The 18,089-nt window shown below is 40.7% G+C and overlaps 1 protein-coding gene across 3 annotated transcripts in view; it reads right to left on the bottom strand.

The window, feature by feature from the left end:
- mast1a (microtubule associated serine/threonine kinase 1a) overlaps positions 1-18,089 on the bottom strand; it is an 80,796-nt gene that overhangs the window by 30,343 nt on the left and 32,364 nt on the right. For all 3 annotated transcript variants that reach the window (XM_085459556.1, XM_085459558.1, XM_085459559.1), the window contains 4 exons: positions 8,001-8,089; positions 7,284-7,359; positions 6,691-6,763; positions 1,690-1,850 (listed from right to left, as the gene is read on the bottom strand). In XM_085459556.1, coding sequence (XP_085315682.1) covers positions 1,690-1,850; positions 6,691-6,763; positions 7,284-7,359; positions 8,001-8,089 — 399 coding nt within the window. The remainder of the gene's footprint in view (positions 1-1,689; positions 1,851-6,690; positions 6,764-7,283; positions 7,360-8,000; positions 8,090-18,089) is intronic.

The raw sequence follows: 18,089 nt of genomic DNA, 5'->3' as shown, positions 1-18,089 counted from the left end.
CAGGAACTGCTGAGGAGCTTAATATGAAAACTGATTTCTGATTTCTGAATACTGATGAGTAGTGATGTGTCGGATGTAGTTAGGACATGTTGCATCCAGAGGGGAGGCTATAATAGGTGTGGTTGCAGGGAGTGTACACCAGAGGCTTCAGCTATTAAAGAAGCTGCTGCACCCTGGAGATGCTCAACACACTGGAGGCTGGACTCGCTACTGATATAATAACAGTGGTGGAAAATACCCTAACCCTAAGTACAGAGACATCAGTGGTGTGCTACAGTTTGAGGCACTTGTACTTCTACTTCACTGCTTTTCAGAGGAAAATATAAAAACGTCCTCAACCATTTATCCTTAACTGTTAGTTTATTATTCTAAACTGTTTATTATAAATAGGGACCAGTTTAAACTGTTTATGTACGTTCTTAGCAAACTGCACATGACAGCTGACATCTTAGAGATAATTACTGGTTTTTTTTTTTTTGCACTGGTGGAAACAGTAGACAGATTATTCACTTAAGTAGAAGTACAGCTAGTACTTGCATTCTGAAAGATTTAGGTAGAAATATTAATTTAATTTCTTTTAGGTCAAAGTGAAAACTAGTGCTACCCCTCAGCCTCCTATTAGACACACCTATGGTATCAGTTTGAAGCTCCTACGTTGCCTCTTTGTTGAGTTATCGCATTCACAAACGTAGGTGTCCACGTGGCTCGCCGCCCCGGCAGCTTAACGACAAAAAAAGTACAAAGTAACTCTTCGAGGGGTATTCCTATCCGCTAGTTTTGTGAAAAGCTAACTGATCAATATCTTTGTTTTTGTTTGTTGTGTGTCATGAAGCTGCTAATGGTACTTTTTTCTGTCACAGGTCCGTCTTTGCTCTCTTCCCTGCATCTCATCTCTGCGTCTTTTACGCCAGTCAGAAGCAATAAGCACTGATGCTGGATCCACCAACAGGATTGTCTTTCATGTTCCCTCTATTTAGGTTCAAATGGGTTTAATGTGTGAAAGGCAAAATATTCTCCTAAAATGTGTTAAAACTAGAGCCTAGAGTGGTAACAGTAAAGTAGATACTGTTACGAAAAGTAAAGAAACATGTCAGAAGAATAACTAGTCATGTAAAGTGCAGGTACTCAAGTAACATATTTGTACTTTGTTACTTTCCACCTCTGTCGACTGTGTCCTGCGTACTACTGCAAACCTATCGCTATACCATGATAAAGGGACATTTTACAGTGTTGCATTGGTGCCGGTACAGCAAGGACTTAAGTACTGTTTATTAAGGTAGACACATCTTCAAAACAGAGCATGCTGTGTTTGATGAAAAGGCCTAACAAACCTAATGTCCCCTCTTTGTAAATGCGAGCTGCACCAAATAAAGCACTGGCACATTCACAAAAGGCGACTCATCTGAATTAATGACTGAGAGCACTCCACACCTCTTAATAACAGAAAGAAGTTGGTCCTGCACAGTAACTGAATAAAAATCGCTTTTATCATCTTTAATGGCTGCTAAATGTCCTTTGATAACAGCTTGCCATGTTGAATTTTGGCTAGTTTTGTTATGTCTTACACAGAATACTCAAACATTTACAAATAAAGCTTTGATGTTGACATCTTTATTCTCCAGTGTCACACAGGAGGGATGGGATCCTTTACTTAAACAGTCTTTTGCCCATTACCTGTCACGCTCTCACCTGAGGCTTCGGGAGCGAGGACGGACGTGCGGCGAGCGGCGCCCGCCGTCGTCGTCTGTGATGCTCTCTGTGCTGCCAAAATGCTTGGACAGGAAGTGCAGCTCATCCATGGTTGGCTGGAAGGGCAGCTGGTGCAGACGTTCCTGGGATGAGCTGGATGACTGGAGAGACATGAAAAGGAGGCAAGGTTAAAAAGTGAACTGGCTGTCGTTTGATTTTTTTTAAGCCTCTGTAAGAGCTGCAAGATCAATAGTTTAAAAATAGACATCCAGTGATGAAAAAGAACATCAAAAACAAAGAGAAGAGAAGAGAAGAGAGGAGAAGAGAAGAACAAGGTGTACTATAATGTGAGTGGGTGTAACAAAGAACTGAAACGAAGAAGAAACCAAGTTAAAAGAACAAGGAGAGAGGTGGCGAAACAAGAAAAATATCCAGAAGGAGTTGGTGTAGGAGTGCAAAACAGAGTAACGCAGACTGAAAAACAGAGCAAAAAGACTGCAGGGAATCAAAAAATCACCCCGAGTAAAAGTTGACTGCTGGTTAAGCATCTCATGCCTCTGGGCGATTAATGGCAGCGCTGCCTGGTTTTAAACAAAAGACTTTTCTACAGCACCGAAGGAAAAAAACAGCCTGGATCAATGGGAGCCTTAATGAACACATCTCCCAATGGGACATAATGGTTGGCTTTGGCCACACAATGATTTCTGCTATAAAAATCCATTAGAAACTCTTTTCAGGTCTTACTCTCGCGCAGGCTGAAGAAAAGTACAGAAATTGCAATGCTGAGAGTGCAACATGATCAATTAAGAAGTTCCCCAAAGACAGAGCAAGATTGAAGAATGAGGGGAAATGCCACTGAACGTGATGGATGTCATGAATAAATAAAAGTTTATATGATTTGGTTTTGCTACTTCATTTGGAGCATTTCTCCAACTTGTCAGTCTTTCTTCACTTCTGCTTACTTACTACTAAAGAAAAACAAATATGATGAATATCTCCAACATTTAGTTTTGTTATTATGGTGGCACAGCTGAACCACTGGTCATTCAACCTTAATGCTTCTGACCTTTAATGGCTTTGAGGCTAAACAGAAAGCGAAATTAGTCTCTGCATGTTTTTCCTGAAATATATTTTGAAGAATATGCAGATTCATTTCAGGTGCATCGGGCTTATAAATGGAGTGAGAAAGATTTGCCGCTGAGAATAGCCTGAGGAGGAAATTTTTGAAGATCATAAAAAATGCTTGGCTTTAACAGCTTTATAGGAGAATATAAAGTCAGTCCCAGAATGGAATATTTACTGGAAGCATTGCCTCTATATAAAATGATTCTTTTTCACTGCATTTACTAAAAATCTCAAAAAAGTGAATAGCAACAGATCCTTCCAAAGAGTTGAAAAGTGTGGCTTAAAGATTCAGATTCATGATAAAATGTGTTATAAAGTCACTACTGGTTTAGGGCACGAACATAATAAATTACAAAATAGTCTCAGCAACATATAGGTTGTATGCTTAGAACCAAATGCACACAGCACTTATAATGGTACAAAAATACCAGGTTGTATGAGCGGAATGCATTTACCATTGGATTGTGTATTGACACTGCTGCACTTATAAGCTATGAAACTTTTAATTATAAATGAGAATGTCTCACCATTTGAACAAAAAAATTGGAATTATTTTCTTTAATCCATCCATCCATCCATCCATCCATCCATCCATCTTCTAAAGCTCATCTGGGTTGCGGGGGCAGCAGTCTAAGCAAAGATGCCCAAGCCCCCTCTTAATGATCACCTCCGTCAGCTCTTCTGGAGAAAAACAAGGGTGGTTTTCTCCAGAACTCCAGCTGGAGAGATGTAAACTCTTTAGTTTGTCCCGCATGTGCATCAGGGTCTTCCTCCCTGGAGGACCTGCCCGAAACACCTCACCTCGGAGGTGATTAAGAGCTAGATGTCCAAACAAATTCAACTGACTCCTTTCAATGTACTCCTATCTCTAACAAAGAACCAAGACAGAAATGTAAAGTATAATCCGACATATGGCAAAACATAGTTTCTTCCCACTACAAAGGTTTTCAGGGAAATATTCAACATGTTATTTTTAAAAGACCAAAGTGCTTTTTCAGCTCATGACTGCACTATCAACTATAAACAAGTTAAAGGTAGAAATAAAAATATAAAAAAATAATAATAAATCTGAGCATTGGGAGTAATATGACAAGCCTGTACCTGCCCTGGTGTAAAATTGCTGTTTTGCTGTGTGAGGCAGGATCTAAGCAGAAATGAGGAATCTATTGTTTGTGTCATCTGTAAGGCTTAAACCGTTACATATCCACTGTCTGTATACACTTCCAACTGTTTCTGTAGCTTTTCTCTAAAATATTATGTCATTTCTACCTATAGGTATACACACACATACACCTTGTACTCTGATCTGCTCTGTTCAGTATACAGCGGCCCTGCTGTATCTAATCAAGCAAGTAATGGAGAACAAGGAGAGCACTGAAAACTGATTGATGGGACGGAAGGCAGGGTAGGAGGAGTGATGGAGGTGGAGAAGATTATGGAGACACAGAGCAACCACCTTCAATCTCAGTAAAAACAGATCAATGGGTTATCTACAGTGTGTGCGTGTCTCTGCACGTGCAGCTGTGAGGAGAAGCCGGGAGGCAGTCAATGAAAGAAATGATGTGCGAAAGACAGAAGAGAGGCTGAGGGAACGATCGCGTTCAGGGCGGCACAGAAATGTACAGGGAGTGGATTATGAGTCAACGCATCCACCTGAGCATCAAACACATTAAAGTCCATTTCTCAAATGGAGTCTTTACCAAATGGGCCTTGGCAGTGTTCAATTCTCCGGGTAGTCTCTTATGCCGCAAACATCTTGCACTCAAGAAGAAAGCGAACATTGTTTTTGGCTCTCTGTTTGCTTCAAATCGAGTTTCATTTCCACCTACACTCTCTTTTATTTGTCTCTGTTGTCCCTCTTTATCATCTCTCTCTGTCTCTGTGAAGAAATGATGGATGAAGAAATACATACTGGAACAGGCATGAATACAGACTGGTTACATTTCAATTATCTCTGCTCCACTTTTTCCAGAGAGGCCAAGTCATCAGTTTCAGATAAATCAGGTCGAACATATCTTAGCAACTGATTACTTATTTTTAGTTCTGATTTACACATGATGCATGTTCTTGCCACTGAAAAGCTTCTTAACAGTCATCTGGGACTGACAAGAGGAATTACAAAGTCAAAGACTGCGGAGTTGTGCTTGTTTGTGTATGCATGGCATTTAGCCGCGACTGTGGCCTGTAATTGTTTCAAACGGAACAAACGTAGCACATGCAACTTTAGAATATGAATTCAGCAGCGCCAGAGCTGATTTTGTGCATGTAAATATATGCAAATGAATTCTTTGAGTGAAATCCATATTCATGCACAGGCTATAAAATGCACCTCATCTATTTAGCAATGGAAGAAAAATCGAAAGTAAAGTTCTGGTGCAGTTTCATGACTTAGGCAGCAAATTAGCCAAAGGAAAAAAAACAAAACAAAATACACATTTCACATTTTCTTGTTGTCATTTTTCATGATTCTCTGCTAAAACTATAAATGAACGTACGTAGTATCTGGTCATACTTCTCTGTTTTGCACTTTCGAAAGGGAGCGCGGGGGGAATGTCTACTAAAAAATACGATGATCACAGAGGCTCAACAATTTACTTCAGAAGGTTTATATGAAGCTCATTGCACCTACACTGTGCAGCATAGTTTGATAGACATGTTTTGTCTGACAAGGACACATTTAGTCAGCAGCAGTGGCTGTGCAGTTAATGATACACAACAGATGGAGGAAAGTTGTCGCCAAGGAAGCCACATCTGTTGTATGGTCAATTATGCTAGTAACCTCTCATACACCTGCTTTCATTTATTCTCCTTCTTTAATATTTGTATAGGAATAAGTGTCCTTAAGCATTCAAGTACTTAAATACTCAAGGACTAACCAACTACTCAGCAACTAATGGTCCACTCGCTGTATCATCTGAGCTCCAGCTGCCACATATGGTGGTGGAAGCCTTTGTTGATAATGAAGGACAAATAAACTGCTCTTACATAGTGATTTTCAACCTTTGCACAGCACATTTCTTTACAATTTGCCTCTCATTCACTCATTTAGACACACATTTACAGAAATGGTGGCTGAGATGGCAATGCAAGACACCTGCCCAGCATCATTAACAGGAGCGACCTCTCGATCGATTTGTCTATATATAGTATGGATCATCTGTCCAGGCTGAATGCCCATGTGCTCAGTGATTGTAAATATCTTCATGCAGGCAATAATCAAGTAGAAATATGTCAATCAAATGATGACTAGACATTTATCGCCCTCTGATAGCTAATAGTGGTGATTCTGACTTGAGCCCTCAAGGCCTGTAGGTTATTTTCCACCAAAGAAAACACCCTCTGATTTAGTGGTGCCGGAATGAACAACCTTGGGCTCGACGGATGAGACGCATGGAAGATTTTTGAAATGCAATAAGTCTCCTTATCTTTACCCACAGCCAGAGTAAGATATGAAAAGCTGCGGCAAGTAGGAACAATTTCATTTCCACCTTACGGAAAGTGTAAATTAGCGAGTCAGCCTTCTAGCAACAAAAGCTTTACAACAATGAGTCAGTAACACTGATGTTTTTGAAGATCAAATCTGACAAATCGGATTAAGCATAAATGAAATGGGACAAATGCTATATCCTTTTTTTGTTCCATTAATCTGTATTTGCCTTTCAGGTAGCAAGGAATGTAGCAACGCACCAACAAGGTCAGGAAAAACAGACGGGATGTAAAGAATAAACAATGAAAATATGATGAAATCAGCCTTGCATATGTTTTACGGCAAAGGAAATGCATTAAATACATTAACCAGACAAAAAAATTCCAGCAATGATCACATTAAACTGCAGGAATGATAATCAAAGAGTTCGATCTTCTGCTGAAACCTACCGTTGAGCTGGGTGTGTTGGTGCCATATCCTGAGGAAGGCAAAGAAGCCAAAGACCATCTGCGACCATCGGCCCTGAGAAAAGAAATGAAAAACAAAAGTGAAAAACAGGAAAGCATATGTTAGACACAAAGGGAACCAAAAACTGTTTTTCTCTACAACTTTTAACAGCCAAAATTCGAAATGTCAGTTTCTATTTTTGTTCCTCCAAACAGGACAGTTGGCTGTTATACCGGAGCAATTCTGCCACCTTCACTGCCTTTCAATCTATCCAATTACACTTTCACTCCTTTCATCCCTCTCTTCCCTGAGGCCTCCTCCGGCTGTCCCGGAGTCTGACACTTCCCCTGAGTGAGTGATGAGGGGGGACTCGTTTGGGCAAAGTCCAGGCACTTCGCCTGATTCATGTCGGCCTGTTGTCACACCTCAGTCACACAGACCCAGGACAAAGCTGCAGCTCCATTTTACACGTGTGTGTGCGACTGAGTGGGTGTGTTCCCTGAAGGATTTCACTGTGTGTTTGTGTGCGTGTGTCTCAGAATAATCCTAACAGCAGTCAAGCTCCAATATTTTGCAAAAAAGAAGTGATGCCAACCTTCGAGAAGAGGCAAAGGAGAAGTGGGCAGGTCCGCTTGGTGAGAAGTTGCGCGGGCTGTCCAACGGACTGCTTCCTAATAAGATACATATGGAGAAAAAACAGTTAAAAAAAAAAAAAACAGACGCTCTGGGTTACTGGGCAGGGTAATAAACTAAAATACATTCTGTTTGTGGCTGTTTTACATTAAAAGTCAGTTGGTTTTGTTCACTTCCTAGAATATTCAGAATAACTGTGTCAAAAGCTTTAGGAAATGTGCATCTCATTTCTAATCCCTCTGCTTATAAACATATGGGTCCATGTTTGCATGAGCGGGTTCTTGGATGTTTTTCTGCTCCTGCATGCAGATGCAATGAGACAGCCATGGGGATATTTTACAGCTTTCTACTGATCAACCTGACAGGATACACAGCCAATGCAAGCAAGCTGCAGACTGCATGCAAATGCAGAAAGAGTCAACAGAAAAAATATAATGACAATCCTTTGGCTGGTGTAAAAACAGTGAATGTAAATTTTGTTTTATTTTCAAACTTTGCACCTCATATAATTTTTCTTTTTTTCTTTTTATTTCAAATTTTCAACAATTTATTTTGGCTTTCATAGCAGATAATTGAGATGCTAAGAAACAAGCGGTGGGACAGACTGATATGATGTTCAGGAAAGGCAGCTGGAATCAAACTGGGAATGTGGTAAAACATATACATCGGGCATACTGACCTATGTGTCCGGGCAGTGGTGAGTGCGGTCGTGGCAGGGTGGGGGAGGTACTGGTCAGGATGAGGCTTTTCCGGTTACTGGTTCTGCAACTACAAACGTAAACAAGAACAAAGAACACCTCAGTATTTGTCTTCATTAGATCAATTAACAGCTGACAGCCCAAACGACTCAGGGAGCCCCAGGTTAATGAATACACTCGCCGAGCTTGGCCGTGCGCTTACATGACAGCCCAAATAACTCTATAGCCTGCAGTTAAATATTTGTGTGCACAAGTGTGCATGCTGTTTATCTTGAGTACACTATGTCATTCTGTGTGTGCATGTGCCAGAACATAATAGAGGATTTTATTGACATCTGCAGGTCCACAGGGGAGTGCGACAAAGCAAGACAGATTTTAATTTCCTCAAGGTCCAGCTGCATGATGGCTGCCGCTGTGAAATATAAAGGCTAGATTGATGGAGGGCAGGAACGAAGACAGGGAGGAAAAGAAGGAACAGGGAGGGCAGGTATAGACCATAATGAAGGAACGAAGTTATTGAACCATAAAGACTACACATGCTGCCGCCACTAGAGGTGCCGCTGTGCAGTTTGATGGAGAGTGCACAAGGGTCATTGTTTTATGTAACAGCTCATAAAGAGGGTAGAGGAATTTTCAGGTGCTCTTTTCCTGTAAGGATTGCTCGCAGGGCTTTAATGTCTCTGTGTGTGAGTCACATTAGTGCCCGTCAGAGCAGATTTTAGAAAGCAGCACCGAATCTGACAAACAACACAAGTTTGCTTCTTATTGCATCAGCTAGCATGCTGCTCTACATCTGTGCAGAAAGTAAAAAACAATCACAGCATTTACACCCAGGAGTAAAGAAAAAAAACCCCCAAACATGGTCACACAACACACAAACCCTGTAATCTATAATCTACATCCCAGTCTTAGAGTTCCTCCCTACCTCCCTCATCTCTATCCTCTTTTTAAATGCAAATCTTCAGCGCTTGTTTCTAGCAGTCTGAGAAGTCTAACTGGCAGGATTTCATTGGTGGCAGTGCGCCTCTGTGGGTGCCAGCTGAGGGAGAGCTTGTACTCAGTGTTGCAGAACAGAAGACAAGCACATTGAAATATTTAAGGGGAATGCATTAGCTTTGGACAGAGGGCTAGAAGTGGCTTAACACCATACTTTGCTTCAACTCTCTTAAAACGAGAACAGAGGAAGGGGGAAGGGTAGCAGAGGAAGGAATAAAAAAAAAAGGCACAGAAGACTCGAGTGCACATTTCCTTGAACCTGTTTGAAACTCACTTTCATTTCCCTTCCTCTTTTTTCCTAGAGGCATGAAAAATCCACATTCTCACTGCTGCTCTTTCTCAAAACGCTGAATCGCTGGAGCGTACACCACTCAAGCTTCACTTCAGAACACGTTCTCAGCTTTTGATTCACGATTCATCGTATCTACAGGAGAAACACTCTATCAGTGACTCGTTAAATGGGAGTGATTCACTTTCAGGTCTAGTACCTAATGTTGCAAACCACATAATACTGGGAAGGAGCATTAATTCTACCTGCCTCCTTTTTGCGACTTTCCTCCTATTCTCTATTATCCCCAGTCACAACAAATGGTGTCACCATATTCTGATATCTCCATTCATGCCCAGATCCATATTGCTTTCTCCTTCTCCCAAATTAACTCTCTAAATGATGAATAATTGAAATGTGTGACGTCAGGAAAAGTCATTCTCTCCCCTAACTCCCCTTTAAGGCAATACAAGGTTGACTAAACTATTAAAAGCAGAATGAAAACCCTACAAAGGCAAAGCCATCTAATCTTCCTGTGGAGTTGAGAGCCTCTTTGCATTACAACATTATCTTAAATGAAATGCTTCAAAAGGGTATCTTGCCCTAAGCATTTGTACTGTAGCAAAGGTTAAATAGGAGCTCTGCTCTTTATTCTATACTCCAACTGCCAGTCACACCAGTAAAGGTCACCGTAAGAGCCCTGCTACTTCAATTCTGTTAAAACTAAGTGGAGCACATATGACAGACACAGTGGGGGAAAGGGGGGGCGGGTCGTAAAACCATCCTACCGTGGTGGTTGTATATTCCACTGTTTGTTTTTTTTGAGATCTCTTTCAGTGTACCTTTCTAACATTTACCAAGAAGTCCTGTTTTTAACAAAACCAGCATGAACACACATTTACAAAAGCTTTTACAAAACTGAAACCATCGACCTAGCTCAGTGCCTTGCAACCTACTGCAACCTGGTTTGTTTGGGTTACTGTTGTTAGACAGACTTACATACAGAGGCCAAATCAGTCACACATCAAAAGAAAGCCTCATAAAGTGCTTTAGTGCTCCTCGGCATAAAGAACCGCATTCTAGCATCAAACTTGATGCAGCATAATTAGGAATTTGAGTACATAACAGTAAAGACTATACAAAAAATGAAATAACACAAATTAAATAGCATTGCAATATTGTATATTACATTGCATTGTTCTAATATATATATAACATTGCATAATATATTTTCCTTTTTTGTTTACAGTTCATAAAAATATTGTTTGTTTTGTATAATTATGTGTGCACACACGATTTCCAGCTTTCCTGTGCTTGTATTTTAAGTTTAAACAACATATGAATGAAAATACTGGCAGTCACCAGCGCTGCCGCACAGCCTCCTGCTAGATGAATCTATGGCATAAATGTGAAAATTGGAAAGGGGAAATCTTTGATTTATTTTGTTCACAAGACCTGAGGTCGAGGTCACAGAGGTCACCATATATTGATCATCAACAGCTGTATAGCAGCATTTGTAAATTTTTCCTCAGCTTACGTGTTTATGTTCTCTTAACAAAACGTCTGTTTCTGTTTGTTGGATGTCTACTATATTGTCTCTCTGGCCACTTTATCAGTTTTAGCAGCGACTCTGATAATTAGGGGTGCGACGATACACAAAATTCACGGTTTGGTTCGGTTCGATACTTTGGTCTCACGGTTCGATATTTTTTCGATACAAAAAAATGTTCATGCTTTTTAAATTTGTTAAATTTGCCATGTTGCAACGAGCTTAGCTTCTGTCTTGCTAGCTTGCGCTGCGCTCAGTGGATCTGCGCTCGACAGTGCAGCCTAGGCGGAGTAGTCGAACGCAGATCCACTGAGCTCTCAACACAGACAGCATCGTCAGAAGAAAAGTTGATAAAATAAATAAAAAAATTTGTATTGTTCGATACATATGCGTACCGAACCGAAAGCACCGTATTGAACAGTTCAATATCGATACGAGTATCGTTGCACCCCTACTGATAATTTGTTGTGATCCAGACTCAAGAAAGTGCTGGAAACATTCCTCGGACATTTCGGGCCATAGTGACACGATACTACTCAGATGCTGCAGATGTGTTGGCCTTAAATTTTTGATGTATTGTTTAAACACTGTTCATTATACCACCAGAGCAACCTGAGCCGTTGATTCCAGCTAGGATGGTTTTACCGCAGATTCTGACCGTTTCATCTAAATGTTGCAGCACAAATTGCAACTCATCAGATCAAGCAACACTTTTCTAATCTTCTATTGTCCAATTTTGTTGCGCATGTGTAATAGCGGTTTCAGAGTCCCATTATTAGAGGTGGGTGTGGTCTTCTGCTGCTGCGGCCCACTTACTTTACTGCATGTTTTGTGTTCAGAGATGCACTTCTGCATGCCTTAGCTGTAACAACTGGTTATTTGAGTAAGAGCTGTCTTTTTATCAGCTCAAAGCATTTCGGCAATTCTCCTTTAACCCCTGGCATCAACAAAGCCATGTGATTGGCTGATTATTTATCTGCCCTAATGTGTGTTTGAACAGGTATATCTGTGGTTCCTTTTTTACTAAAACTACAATTTTAAGAGGAAATGGGAATGTGATGAGGTAAGACATGAAACAGTATTAAAACTGAAACAGTCAAAACACAGAAAAAAAAATCAGTCCTCGTGGATAATTAGCCGATGAACCAAAAACATTACAGTTTGCTCATTGCTGTATCTGGCACACATTTCTGTCTCTTATTGTCTATATGTGTTAGAATGAATATGTTTGTATCTTGGACTGTTACTTTGATAAAACTTCATGTGGTTCACTTGATATTTTAAAGTCAAATTATAAATTCACCAATCAATTCCTATTAGCTGCAGCCCCAGTTATTATGTGTGACATCATGGGGAGTGAATCGGTGCAAAAAGGCTCACTAATGTAGCTATAGTTGCTCTGTTTTATGGGTATGCACACTCTATAAAAACTGTGTATTTACACCATTGTCCCTTCTCTAAGTGAGTACCAATAAGATCATTTAAGAAAGCTCATTAACTGTAAAATCCAATCATGTTCACCCTATATCCCTTCCTGATAATTAGTAGCAGTCAGTGAGGAATATAGGCGCTATAGGCGGCTGTTGGGGCTTCTGACTAACACGCCGTGGATACACTTCACTGGGAAAGCAAAGGAGATAAGAGAACTGGGAAAGCTGGTGTGTGTGGTAATGTGACTTTAAGTCACTCCGTCACGGTTATAGCCGTGCAGCCTGAGCTCATCTTCTTTCAGTCTGGTTAAGAAGATGTTAGTATGTGTGTGTGTTTGTGTGTCTCTGTGTGTATGTGTGGGAGAAACGTAGACGCAGTTAATACGCTGTACACTGCCGTCTTTGGATCATAAATCTGCCTCTAGTTTAGTAGTCAAATACAAACAGTTTACAGTTTGTCAGTTTACAGCCAAACAGTCCTGCAATACATCATCTGCCAGCTTCTCTGTTTTCAGGCTGACGGTGATATTTGGGCTCATTCAGTCATCCGTCTCATGGATGCATGAATTTTAAACATAAGAGGCTGAAGCGTCACTAAAAACAAGACTCTTTCCTTTTAAAATATTCAAACCACTTCAGATCAGATTAGGCCAATCAAGAGAAAATTCTCTCGATCCATACAGAAGAAAGACGAAGAGAAACTGGGGGGGGGGGGATGTACAATGTTACCATAGCAACAGATTTAGAGTCACACTCATGAGAAGCAAACGGCGTCATCTACAACTGTTTGGTTTTAACCAGAGCGCGCAGCAAGAAAAGAGACAGCTTGTATTAAATTAAATAATTAAGGTGAGTACGAGACTGAATCAGCTCTAACCTACAAAAAAATGTGGAAAAAGATTTCACCCGGCAGTGAACCTCAGTACTGAGAACCAGAGTCTGCTCACACAACAGAGCCAATGAGCGTTTGTGTGTTTTTCTCGTGAATGCCAGTTTTTTAATCCATCATAATCCATTGTGTAATCCATCATGCAGACTCAATCTGTGTGTGACAGAGGGCTAGTGGCGAGGCGGGAGGTTAGTGTCAATCAGGCGGCGTGTAATTCACTGGGGTCAGCGGTGCATGCTGCCATTGTGTGGGCCTCTGTGGACGGCGACCAGAGCTGACGAGAAAGCTGCGAGTGTGACGCTACTTTTAATATGGGAGGTAGAAGTAAAGTGTGTCTGCGTGACATTGTCATCTCTGTCAAAGCATAGCGCATACATGTTTTTGTTGTTTTTTTGCTTCTAGGTATAGTCTAAAGAAACATCTCGAGCATGAAGAAGAGGTGGACATACTTGTTAAATGTTAAGGCTTTTCTTAACTGCTCAACAAATTAAGGCTGGGGAGCTGGCATGTATCCCAGCTATCATATGGGTATCATAGGAAGGGTACACCATCTCAGAGCATTCACTTTCTAAATAAGAGATGTTCTTGATTCCACTGGCCAGCAGGGGGTGACTCCTCTGCTTGCAAAAATAAGTTTGACTATGTAGAAGAAACGATCGAAGTGATCGCAATTCTTACTTCGTTTATAACATCGGTGCCAACTTTTACTACTGACTTTATGGTCTTGATCACAAGTGTGAAGTCTTTGTTAATACAAAGTTCCATTGGTTTTGTAAATGATGGTTTCCTTTAGAGTAAAACAGAAGTTAAAAAGAGTAAGAAATAGGGTGTGGTTCCCTCTGGAGTGAGAAGTTACAGAAGCTACAATGTGAGCGTGCTGTACTCTTTGATTACAGTCAGAGCCACTGCTAGCTAGCCACATCATCAAAACATGGGAAGCAAGCCAAGCTCAAGAATTCATAACGTGTAGTGTCACTGTGCTACTTCCATCTTTTATATACAGGCAATCATCTTGTAATATTAGCTGATTTTCCTACAAAATCTGCTGTTAATATTAATCAGTGACAAAGAGCAATTTTAACATGAGATTAATGCTGAGTGCAGATTAAACAGTCAACAAACGGAGCCCTGAGGTGCAATTTATATGCAATACGCTGGAGACATAGCACACGGCATCCAGGTTTGTAGCAGAAACTATCAAACATCCTCAGCAATGACAAGCTTCTGCTTCATTCACGTCCCCGTCAAGTACTTCTAACTAACAAGAACATGGTAATAAGCCACTTAAGGGAAACTTAACTCAACAATGTGATTATACAGAAGTTAAATACCACATACCACAAATATACATGTAGACAGCCAACAACCCCTGCCTGTGTCCCAATCTCCCAGTGATGAAACCCAGTGCTGTAAGTGGTTATGATGCTCTGGTCAGCTCACTGCGAGGGGGTCAAAGGTTAAATCTGTGGTAATGACTCGTGCAGAAGCTTTGACGAGCAATTATCCCCCTACAGGCATCTGGCTGGCATAGGGCCATTAGTATCTTACACACAAACACACCATGGAGAAAAACACCGGGTCAGTCCCCATAACACCGACCAAAAATTCAATAAACTGAAAATAAAAATGATGCAAACAATAACACATGGATGTGGGGGATTAAATCTGGGATATTTAACGCAATGCTGGGGCTGATATAGTCTCTCTCTGGAAGGATAAACAACCTGTTTTTAAATCAGCACAGATGTGACGTATATTGTAAGCTTCACCCCGAAGGCAAATTTGGGTTAATTAAAATCCAGATCTTCATATGTGATAATGTAGTATGCCTTAAAGTAAGAACTGGGAGCTGAGAACATAACGGTATTGGAACAACCGTGAAAACCACGAAACCTCAGGAAACACAGGAAGTGATGCAAATGTGGCTGTGAAGAAGCGATTCTTAAGAAAGGGAAATGAGGAGAAAAGCCTCAGGTATCCCAAATTAAACACAACAGTGACTGTCTATAGCACACTGGAGCCTCTGTCATGGTTTAGGGATGTGATGTTGGGGATCTTGTCAGAATTGATGGGATTCAAAAAGAGCTTTGAATGTATTTCGAAAATCTAGAAGAATTATTCCTGAAAACTAAAGAAATTACAAGAAAGTTTGCCTAAGAGGTTCAGCCTCTGAGGTTATCAAACACTGACTTTCAAGCTCATTAAAATGGTACAAACTCTGTTTTGGGGTTATTTTGTACATTTCAATAAAACGCTCCAACTTTGTCCCATTTTGCTAGCAACACATTAACAACTCAAGGGTGACTCATGACTTTTCGACAGCACTGTACTAGTTTGAGATATGAAACACTTAGGTTTCTTTTCTCATTGATATCATAAAAGATTTCAGCTGTCTGACCACATTATAGTCAGACAGCTGAGCACACTAATTACAACAAATGGTCACTGATACAAACCCAGCAGCTCCGTATTAAATACAATCAATTAAAGGACAGCAGATTCTGAATGAACAGCCTAACAGTGCATGATGAGGGGTTTACCTGTCATAGGCTAACATGTGCATGCAAATAGAAAATCAGTCATGGTCCACCGGCGTACACACAACACCCACACGCACGCACACACACACATGGAATGGAAATACACACGTTTTTACCTACGTCCATTTCACCATCCATCAGATGGGTGTGAGCGAGCGCCTGTGCATGCTTAATGTGCTTTACCTTGCTGATTATTAACTCTCTCTCTCTCTCTCTCTGTGTGTGCGTGTGTGTGTGTGTTGTCTATCAGTCAGTGGTGTCATCTTCTGCTCTAAGTGCTGACTCACAGGGCACACAGGACACAAGACCTTTTCGATGGGTACACCATCGATCCATCCAGTCTCACTTCCTGTCAGGTGACATTCTCTGTCTCTTGCCAGGACCTCTTAAAATAGAGTGCATATTTACAACTGTGGGAAAAGGGCTGTACCTTATAAAATGCTGCCCCTTTAAATGTTGCCCCTTTAAGAGACTGGTCCTTGTTAGTGCATCCTCTGTTCTTACAGGCACATTGTGAAACGGTCACTGAGACCTGGATCGATCCCAAACTTGGGAAAGTGTCCAAATCAAGCCATGTGGGCAGATTTTTTGAGCATTGGACATCTAGATGGAGACTGAGAGAATGAATGCGTGATTCTGACAGGCAGCAGATGAAATAAAACAGGTGATGCAAAAAAAAAAAAAGACAAAAGCAGAAAAGATAAATGATGATGAAGAAAACAGGAGAGCAACAACAGGACTGTCTGGATGTCAGGAGTTGCTGCAGGGGTTAGTCACATGGCCTTCTTGTTGCTATGCCATGTAGCACAGAGAGACATAAATAGAGGCTTTTGGTGTTATTCCTCATGAGAGACTAACCGAGGGGAAAGCGTGACAAAGCCGGACAAAAAAGTAACACCCATAGCTTCACCATTGTACAAGGCAGAAAAGAAAAGGCTATTTAAAAAATGACAAATAGAAGAGGATTGAATAAAAGAGGTCACAGGAAAAATTTCAGCATGTCAAAAAACTATTTTGGAAATTTATGAAAAAGGGACAATGCTCACTTGTTACTAGGAGTTGCTGCCAATTCATTACTTAATACATTGCTGTGTTTTTTTTAAACCTAGCTGTTTATGCAGCTGTTGATTGTATAAGAAAGTTGGCTAACAGACAGTGAGGCTGACTGTTTAATTTGGTGACCGGTCTGCTGAAAACTTGTCATTCAGACTGACTTACTGGTTGAACTTGTGACTGACCATGTGGGTAGCCGATAGAGGAGACTGACAGAGTGCATTAACAATGAATAACGAAGGGATCGTGAACTCTATAAAAGCTTATGACTCAATTTTTAGCATTTTGTAAATGATTGCAAGTAGTTCCCATGAATGTCTGGCCACAGATTGAGCGTACAGCACCTTTAACATTTGCATGACCACTTTCAATTGGAAGGCGATTGCACAGACTGACTGCAATTACTCTGAGATCAGTTGGTGAAGGTTTGAAAATAACTGAAGTCTAATTGATAAATGCAGGCAGATTGTAAACATGCTGCAATCAATCTGAGTGAGTCTGTGCTGACAAGTGCAACTTCCCTGCGACATGTCTCTTTGCAAAAAGAGACTTAACTCTGGTGTATGGTCGTATACTATATAAAACCATGCCTTTCACCTGTGCTTTTTTTTGTTAGATCACTGTCCTGCAGCAACTATGTCACTATTTTGGTTTGAAATGTAAAAGGATCTTGTTGGACTTGTTGGATGTGAAATTCTGTTTAATGTTTCTATGTACGGTATGTAGACAGCAGAGGTCTTTTGATTTTTACCAATTTTTCACTGTTATACATTGTATTATTACAAACAGATTTGACCCTGATCCCACTGATTTCCCTACTGTTTGCAGCAATAAAGGTGATACAAAAAAGGTCACAGAGGAGATCGTATCACAACATGGTTAGAAGCAGCCAAGTACTCTACAGATGGGTTATTCAACCTGGTATGCATGTAAACCTGGTATCTAGGTTGCATTTTTTTTTTAAAGTTAAACATCTTTTGGGAAATCTGTTCAGATTTCAGATTAATAGCTCAGCTGCAATATCTACAGATCCCCTGATCTCAATCCCAACCCAAATCAGCTGATCTCCACCCCACCTCTTCATCTTTATGTGTCTGACTTAATCAGTGTCATTTCTGTTAACATGGATGCCCTCTCTGCGCTGGGGTCTTGCTGCTGCTCTGCCTTTGGCTTTCCATGGAACGATGGAGAGTTGCCAGCAGAGAGCTACACGCCAAAAATAAGTTACTGTGGATGGAACTAATTTCCTTTTAGCTGTAGTTGTTCTGGACTGCTTTAATTCATTGTTAGGTGTTAATTGAAAGATGCCTATAAGTTTTGTTTTGTTGTGTACTGAGTATACACA

This window comes from Copadichromis virginalis, linkage group LG6 (assembly GCF_057382275.1).
Source record: "Copadichromis virginalis isolate Kocher_CV1m ecotype Utaka linkage group LG6, C_Virginalis_male_GT1.1, whole genome shotgun sequence".
NCBI lineage: Eukaryota > Metazoa > Chordata > Actinopteri > Cichliformes > Cichlidae > Copadichromis > Copadichromis virginalis.
Note: the sequence above shows the minus strand (reverse complement) of the source record. Positions and strands in the feature narration are given on the sequence as shown.